General features: G+C 54.4%; 1 protein-coding gene across 1 annotated transcript; it reads left to right on the forward strand.

The window, feature by feature from the left end:
• Positions 1–1,055: 1,055 nt before the first annotated feature.
• Positions 1,056–7,514, forward strand: edem2 (ER degradation enhancer, mannosidase alpha-like 2). Its single transcript, XM_079742557.1, has 11 exons — positions 1,056–1,278; positions 1,543–1,653; positions 1,751–1,790; positions 2,167–2,272; positions 2,675–2,800; positions 3,341–3,552; positions 4,957–5,098; positions 5,505–5,629; positions 5,792–5,936; positions 6,034–6,155; positions 6,402–7,514. The coding sequence occupies exons 1-11, from the start codon at positions 1,175–1,177 to the stop codon at positions 6,855–6,857; spliced, it is 1,689 nt and encodes a 562-aa protein (XP_079598683.1). The 5' UTR covers positions 1,056–1,174; the 3' UTR covers positions 6,858–7,514.
• Positions 7,515–8,852: the final 1,338 nt, after the last annotated feature.

An 8,852-nucleotide genomic window follows, 5' to 3' on the forward strand; every position in this document is an offset into this window, starting at 1 on the left:
TTGTGCAATTGCTCAGTTAAAGGCTGTAGAGAAAACACAATGAGAAAGACTACATGTCACGCTCCCTGCCACTGGCGTGGACAAGACCGACAATCTCCCCATCGGCATAACTGAAACTCTCCACGTGCCCCAATTTATAACGGTTTTCACCTCTTCTGATGCTTTTATCCTCCCCTTGGAAAAAACCTAACATTATCAAACTTCTTCACGAAAATGTTTAGTTTTCTTTGCATGAAAAATTATCATTTAAATCCACAAACAACATATGTATAATCCGGAGCATATAAAAATTGCTTTCATTCCATTGAAACCCATTCATATTTTTCGATCTCATGGGCTCTACCGGAAGGGGCGTGACTTCGCCACTTTATATTCACCTGTTTAAAAAGAGGATTCAGGTACAGACCTTGGTACAGGTTGTCTGCATTCATACGGGTCGGTATTAGTCGTTTATGATTAACATAGAAATCCTATTGGTCAGAAAAACGTTCCCGGAATATAAACGGAACATTAAATATATAAAGAAATACTTTGATATCCCACATCCATTTTTTTATAAAGATGATCCAACGTGACGTGGAGTGACTGCTGTCAAACGATAACGACACCGTGAGCGTTGAACGTGACGATCAGAGTTGCATTCAACGATCAGACGCAGATGTTAAACACTATGTTCTCAACCTTCCTTTGGGTTGTGTGTTGAATACTTTCATGTACATTGCATTTGAATAACAAGTTTGGGAAAACACGTTGCAGTTGATGACTTTAAAAGATACGCACAACAACAAACAAATACAAAGTAGTTTAGTTTATTTTTAATGTGTATTTAACAGGGGCCATGAACCACACACATCTAATATAACTACATCACTACTTTAAACGCCGCATACATTATATATTCCAGCCTTGCAGCCTACTGTCTTCTTGTTGTCGTCCCGGGACACCATTGTGTTATACAACGAGTCCGCGTTCAACACCGTGTCTGTGTTGAACGCAGCTCTATCTCAGAACCTCGTCAGCCGTCCCAACCCGAGGGGCGCAGGCGCACACTAATTTCCTGACAGCTCCGCACAACAACGTCCTAGCTCTGGGTCTATTCTCCTAACCGTGTGTTTATCGTGCAGTATCTCCCAGTACAACCAGTCTCGGTCCCAGTACCATCAGCAGCGCCGGGATGAGCGGCCGCTGGGTGGCCATGCTGGGGCTGGTGTTGCTGGCCAGCCCCCTGTGTGGAGGCTCGGGACGTTACTTCACCGAGGAGGATATGGAGGGGATCAGGTAACTAATTAACACCTGAGATATGCGTCATATCAGGTTTAATGTGTTAGTAGGTCATATGAACACGTTCGTGGAGTAATATGCTTTACCTCAAGGGTAAAGCATATTACCGGGGCGGTATCGTGATGATGAATATGACGGTTGGACGATAACTCCCTTCCACACACACACACACACACACACACTGCATCACACACTTTCTGTGTGTGCGTGTGCGTGTGCGTCTGCGCGCTCTAACCATAATAACCCACGTTTACTTCTCAGGCAGCGCATCAAATCCATGTTCTACCACGCCTACAACAGTTACCTTGACAACGCCTTTCCCTACGACGAGCTCCGCCCACTCACCTGTGACGGACAGGACACCTGGGGCAGGTAGGTCCAGGCGGGGAGGCATGTGATGGGCTACGATATGCAAAAGAGCTTGCGATGTAAATTCGTCTTCCTCCCTCCACCTCTCTCTCTCCCACAGCTTCTCGCTCACTCTGATCGATGCTCTGGACACTTTACTGGTAAGGTCTGAGTCTAATTGAACACGTCACATGTTCATATCTATCAGATTTATATATTTGTATCATAAATAGCTATAAAGAATAAATAAATTAATGCAGTTGTCTGCATGTTGACAAGCCTTCAGTAGACCAGCTCACACATGTTGTCTTCTGGATCTGTTCTGTACTGGTCTCTATACTGGTCTGTGTATTGGTCTCCTCTGGTCTGTGTACTGGTCTCTACTGTTATATAAATGCTCTGTCTCTACTGGTCTTGACTGTTCCAGGCTGGGGTGTACTGGAGTGTCTCTGCTGGTGTGCCTCTAGTTGTGTGTACTGGTGTGACTTTACTTGTCTCTACTGGTGTGTTGACTGGTGTGTACTGGTGTGTCCTCAGGTTCTGGGGAACAACACAGAGTTCCAGCGGGTTTCCTCTCTGCTGCAGGACACCGTGGACTTCAACATGGACGTCAACGCATCTGTGTTCGAGACCAACATCAGAGGTAGGGGGAGAGACCAGCATCAGAGGTAGGGGGAGAGAGACCATCATCAGAGGTAGGGGGGGAGAGACCATCATCAGAGGTAGGGGGGAAGGGAGAGACCATCATCAGAGGTAGGGGGGGAGAGACCATCATCAGAGGTAGGGGGAGAGACCATTATCAGTGGTAGGGGGGGAGGGAGAGACCATCATCAGGGGTAGGGGAAAGAGAGACCATCATCAGAGGTAGGCGGGGAGAGACCATCATCAGGGGTAGGAGGGGGAGAGAAGGGAGAGTAGAGTTGGGAGGGAGAGGGAGGGCTCATGGATGAAGGAGACGGTGTCTAGACTTGATATTAATATGTATTAATTGATTGCCGTTCTACGATGCATTAACAGCCGTGGACCGTGTCTCTGTGTGTACCAGTGGTGGGTGGTCTGCTGTCGGCCCACCTGCTGTCAGGGCGGGGCGGCGTGGAGGCGGAGCCTGGCTGGCCCTGCGCCGGCCCCCTCCTCAGGATGGCTGCGGACGCCGCCGCCAAACTACTGCCTGGTCCGTACCTGTCTGCCTGCCTATTGTCTGTCTGTCTGCTGTCTGTTCCCAGTCTGTCTGCCTGTTACCTGTCTGTCTGTTACCTGTCAGTCTGCCTGTAACCCGTCTGTCTGCTGTCTGTTACCTGTCTTTCTGCTGTCTGCAAACTGTCTCTCTGTATGTATGTCTGTTGCCTGGCTGTCTGCCTGTAACCGGCCTGTTGGTTGTCTGTTACCTGGCTGTCTGTGTGTTACCTGTCCGTACTGCCTGTTACCTGCCTGTCTGTGTGTTACCTGTCTGTCTGCCTGTAATGCCTGTTGGTTGTCTGTTACCTGTCTGTCTGTGTGTTACCTGTCCGTACTGCCTGTTACCTGTCTGCCTGTGTGTTACCTGTCTGTCTGCCTGTCTCCGGTTAGTGGTTATATATCAGCTGTAGCTGCCTGGTGGTGCTGAGTGGTGGTGCTGAGTGGTGGTGCTGAGTGGTGGTGCTGAGTGGTGTTAGGTACTGAGTATTGAGTGTTTAGTGGTGCGGTCCTAACCGGGGGGGGGGGGGCTGATCAGCGTTCCAGACGTCCAGCGGGATGCCCTACGGGACGGTGAACCTGGCGCGGGGGGTGAGCCCCTCGGAGACCCCCGTCACCTGCACGGCCGGCGTGGGGACCTTCATCCTGGAGTTCGCCGCCCTGAGCCGGCTGACGGGGGACCCCCAGTTTGAGACCGCCGCCAGACACGCCCTGCTGGCCCTCTGGGACAGCCGCTCAGAGATAGGCCTGGTACCGTCTGTCTGCCCACTACCTGTCTGTCTGCCTGTCTGTCTGCCTGTCTGTCTACTGGCCCTCTGGGACAGCCGCTCAGAGATAGGCCTGGTACCGTCTGTCTGCCTACTACCTGTCTGTCTGTCTGTCTGTCTGTCTGCCTGTCTGCCTGCCTGCCTGCCTGCCTGCCTGCCTGCCTGTCTGTCTACTGGCCCTCTGGGACAGCCGCTCAGAGATAGGCCTGGTACCGTCTGTCTGCCTACTACCTGTCTGTCTGCCTGCCTGCCTGCCTGCCTGCTTGTCAGCCTGTCTGTCTACTGGCCCTCTGGGACAGCCGCTCAGAGATAGGCCTGGTACCGTCTGTCTGCCTCCTACCTGTCTGTCTGTCTGTCTGTCTGCCTGCCTGCCTGCCTGCCTGCCTGTCAGCCTGTCTGTCTACTGGCCCTCTGGGACAGCCGCTCAGAGATAGGCCTGGTACCGTCTGTCTGCCTACTACCTGTCTGTCTGTCTGTCTGTCTGTCTGCCTGCCTGCCTGTCAGCCTGTCTGTCTACTGGCCCTCTGGGACAGCCGCTCAGAGATAGGCCTGGTACCGTCTGTCTGCCTACCACCTGTCTGTCTGTCTGTCTGTCTGCCTGCCTGCCTGCCTGCCTGCCTGTCAGCCTGTCTGTCTACTGGCCCTCTGGGACAGCCGCTCAGAGATAGGCCTGGTACCGTCTGTCTGCCTACTACCTGTCTGTCTGTCTGTCTGTCTGCCTGCCTGCCTGCCTGCCTGCCTGCCTGTCAGCCTGTCTGTCTACTGGCCCTCTGGGACAGCCGCTCAGAGATAGGCCTGGTACCGTCTGTCTGCCTACTACCTGTCTGTCTGTCTGTCTGTCTGCCTGCCTGCCTGCCTGCCTGCCTGTCAGCCTGTCTGTCTACTGGCCCTCTGGGACAGCTGCTCAGAGATAGGCTTGGTACCATCTGTCTGCCCACTACCTGTCTGTCTGTCTGCCTGTCTGTCTGCCTGTCTGTCTACTGGCCCTCTGGGACACCCGCTCAGAGATAGGCCTGGTACCGTCTGTCTGCCTACTACCTGTCTGTCTGCCTGTCTGTCTACTGGCCCTCTGGGACAGCCGCTCAGAGATAGGCCTGGTACCGTCTGTCTGCCTACTACCTGTCTGTCTGCCTGTCTGTCTGCCTGTGTCTACTGGCCCTCTGGGACACCCGCTCAGAGATAGGCCTGGTACCGTCTGTCTGCCTAGTACCTGTCTGTCTGCCTGTCTGTCTACTGGCCCTCTGGGACACCCGCTCAGAGATAGGCCTGGTACTGTCTGTCTGCCTAGTACCTGTCTGTCATACTTACTGTCTACTACCTGTCTGTCTTTACTCATGTCTGTCTCCTCTAATGCTCTGTCTGTGTGTGTGTGTGTGTGTCCGTCCAGGTGGGGAACCACATCGACGTGCAGAGCAGGAAGTGGGTGGCCCAGGACACGGGCATCGGGGCAGGGGTGGACTCCTACCTGGAGTACCTGGTGAAGGGCTCCATCCTGCTGCAGGACCAGGGGCTGCTCAACATGTTCCTGGGTACAGCCTGACCCCTGACCCCTGACCCAGAACCTGACCCTAAGTCTGGACCTTAACCCTGACCCCAGTCCCTGACCCCTGAACCAGAACCTGACCCCAGCCCCTAACCCTGAACCTCATCCTTAACCCTGAACCTGACCCTAAGTCTGGACCTTAACCCTGACCTCAGTCCCTGACCCCTGACCCCTGAACCAGAACCTGACCTCAGCCCCTAACCTCTAAACCTGACCCTTAACCCTGAACCTGACCCTAAGTCTGACCCCAAGTCTGAAACTTAACCCTGACCCCAGCCCCTGACCTTGACCCCTGACATTAACCGTGACTCTGTCAGTGACCTTAATCCTGACCCTAAGCCCAACCCCTCCTTGTGTAATAACTGTGTGTGTGCGTGTGTGTGTGTGTGCAGAGTACGACCGGGCCATCCAGAACTACACCCGGTTTGATGACTGGTACCTGTGGGTCCAGATGCACAAGGGGACCGTCACCATGCCCATCTTCCAGTCCCTGGAGGCCTTCTGGCCTGGGCTGCAGGTACACACACAGGCCTGCACAAAGACACACACACACACACACAGGCACACACACAGAGACACACAAACACACACAGGCACACGCACAGACACAGGCACACACCCGCCGACACGAAAGACCACGCACACATGAACTGACATGTATAAACTGTGTGTCTGTTAGTCCCTTGTGGGGGACCTGGACGGTGCCATCAGGACCTTCCAGAACTACTACTCGGTGTGGCGGCAGTTTGGAGGCCTGCCAGAGTTTTATAGCATCACCCAGGGATACACCGTGGACAAGAGGGAGGGCTACCCCCTCAGGCCTGGTCTGTACTTGTGTGTGTACGTTTGTGTTACGTGTTTGTACCTTTTGTGTGTAATGTGTGTCTGTAACGTGTGTGTGTGTGTGTGTGTTTGTTCCAGAGCTGATAGAGAGCGCCATGTACCTGTTCAGGGCGACAGGTGATCACGTCTACCTGCAGTTTGGTCTGGACGCCATCGAGTCCATCGAGAAGATCGCCAAAACCCCCTGTGGATACGCTAGTGTAAGACCTGTTCCTCTACCTGTCTGTCTGTCTACATGTCTGTCTCTCTACCTGTCTGTCTCTCTCTATCTACCTGTCTGTCTCACCACCTGTCTGCCTCGCAACCTGTCAACCTGTCTGTCTCTCTACCTGTCTGTCTTTATACTATGCATGTCTGTCTCTCTACCTGTCTGTCTCACTACCTGTCTATCTCACTACCTGTCTGTCTCCCTACCTGTCTGTCTGACCGTGTGTGTGTGTGTGTAGGTGAAAGATCTGCGCGACCACAAGCTGGACAACCGGATGGAGTCGTTCTTCTTGGCTGAAACTATCAAGTACCTGTACCTGCTCTTTGACCCCGCCCACTTCCTGCACGGCGCGGGCGAGGACTGGGAGGTGGGGGGGGAGGATGGGGGGTGTGTGCTCGGGGCGGGGGGGTACATCTTCAACACGGAGGCCCACCCCCTGGACCCCGCGGCACTGCACTGCTGCAGCCGCCACGCCCGCGAGAGACAGGAGCTGAGAGACATCCTGCTCAGCCAATCACAGCCCCCGCCCGCCACCGACAGCCAATCAGAGACCCCCAAGGCAGCGGAGAGGCAATCAGAAAGCATCGCTCTAAAACCTGGGGAGCGTAAGGCCGCCCCCCTGCTCTCCTGCCCCGTGCAGCCGTTCAGCGCTCGACTCGCTGTCCTGGGCCAGGTGTTCACCGACAACACCTGACATCTGGGATCAACCCGCTGTCCTGAGGCAGGTCTTCAGGACACCTAACATCTGGGATCCACTCGCTGCCCTGGGGCAGGTCTTCAGGGACACCTGACATCTGGGATTCACTCGATGTCCTGGGGCAGGTCTTCATGGACATCTGGGATCCATTTGCTGCCCTGGGAAGGTCTTCAGGGACATCGGGGATCCATTCGCTGTCCTGGAGCAGGTCTTCATGACACCTGACATCTGGGATCCATTCGCTGTCCCTGGGCAGGTCTTAAGGGACAACTCACATCTGGGCTCTACTCGATGTCCTGGGAAGGTCTTCAGGGATATCTGGGATCCACTCGCTGTCCTGGGGCAGGTCTTCAGGGACATCGGGGATCCACTCGCTGTCCTTGGCCTGAAGGTTTGAGATGATTCCTTGAGGACCTCCGTCCGGGCATGTCTGGTCTGATCGTCTAGTCTGGTCAAGTCTGGGCTGGTCTGGTCTGGTCTTGTCTGGATCAGTCTGGTCTGACCAGACCAGTTTTCTGCTCTGAGCCACCCGGTGTCTGAGGACTTCTGCCGTGTTTGAATACAATGATGTCACCAGGTGAATTCATGTCATGTGACCCGCTGGAGCTGGAGACAAGAACCTTGGCCCTGAAACATGTGACCTGTTATTAAAAATGAGAGTAATGTTATTTTGGGCTTTGAATAAGCTTTGTGTACATGTGTGGTTTGTCCCAAGCTAACAGTGTGTTCTTCAGAAGACAAACCGGCCGAAGTCTCCTCATAAAGACCGTCTCCCTATCTCCTAGCTCCTAGCTCCTAGTCTCTCTGGCTACTAGCCCCTAGCTCCTAGTCTCTCTGGCCCCTAGCTCCTAGTCCCTCTGGCTCCTAGCCACCAGCTCCTAGCTCCTGGTTTCTCTAGCCCCTAGCTCCAAGTTACTCCAGCTCCTAGTCTCTCTAGCTCCTAGTCTCTCTAATTCCTAGCTCTGAGTCTCTGTAGCTCCTAGCTCTTAGTCTCTCTGGCTCCTAGCTCATATTCTCTCTGGTCCCTAGCTCTTGGCCTCTCTGGCTCCTAGCTCCTAGTCACCGTAGCTCCTGGTCACCGTAGCTTCTAGTCACCGTAGCTCCTAGTCACCGTAGCTCCTAGTCACCGTAGCTCCTAGTCACCGTAGCTCCTAGTCACCGTAGCTCCTAGTCACCGTAGCTCCTAGTCACCGTAGCTCCTAGTCACTGTAGCTCCTTGCACTAGCATGTCCTGCCCAACAGGGGGCAGTGTGTCTGCAGGGAGAAATGGAGAGGTTGAAGGGAGTGCCTCCTCCTCCAGATAGTCCAGCTCCCTGGCTCACCTGTACTGACCCACACCTGGGTCCTGGGCCTTATAACACCGCTCCACCAATCAGCTAACATCAGCTCCAACTGATGTTCTGTTGTTAACGCTCTGTCATGCTGTCTGGACATCCTAGAGATGACCCTCGACCTCTGGGTGGTCTCTGGTGGAGACCTTTACCCTCTGAACCCCTGTTGTCATGGAGATAAGAAGATGCTGCACGAGAACCTACTAGGAGAGACACGTGACCAGAGGGAGTCACGTGACCAGAGGGAGGGCCTGTGACCAGGGGGAGTCATGTGACCAGAGGGAGGTCTGTGACCAGGGGGAGTCATGTGACCAGGGGGAGGACATGTGACCAGGTGGGGGCCTGTGTAAGTTCTGGATGTAATTTAGAAATCCCCTTCTGCTGGCATTTAGGGTGGGGTCCCCCTCTCTCGCTCTCTCCTTGTTCTCCCCCTCCCTCATCCACCTCCTCGGCCTCCTCTTGGGGACAGCCCCCCCCCTCTGTCTCGCTCTCTCTCTCCCCCCATCTCTCTCTCCCCCCCATATCTCTCTTTCTCTCTCTCTTTCTCTCTGTCTCTCCCTCCCTCCCTTCCCCCCTCTCTCTCCCCCCCTCTCTCTCTCTCTCTCTCTTCCCCTCTCCCCCCCCTCTCTCTCTCTCTCTCTCACCCCCTCTCCCCCCTCAC

The sequence above is a fragment of the Pollachius pollachius genome, assembly GCF_949987615.1.
Source record: "Pollachius pollachius genome assembly, chromosome: 8".
Lineage (NCBI taxonomy): Eukaryota > Metazoa > Chordata > Actinopteri > Gadiformes > Gadidae > Pollachius > Pollachius pollachius.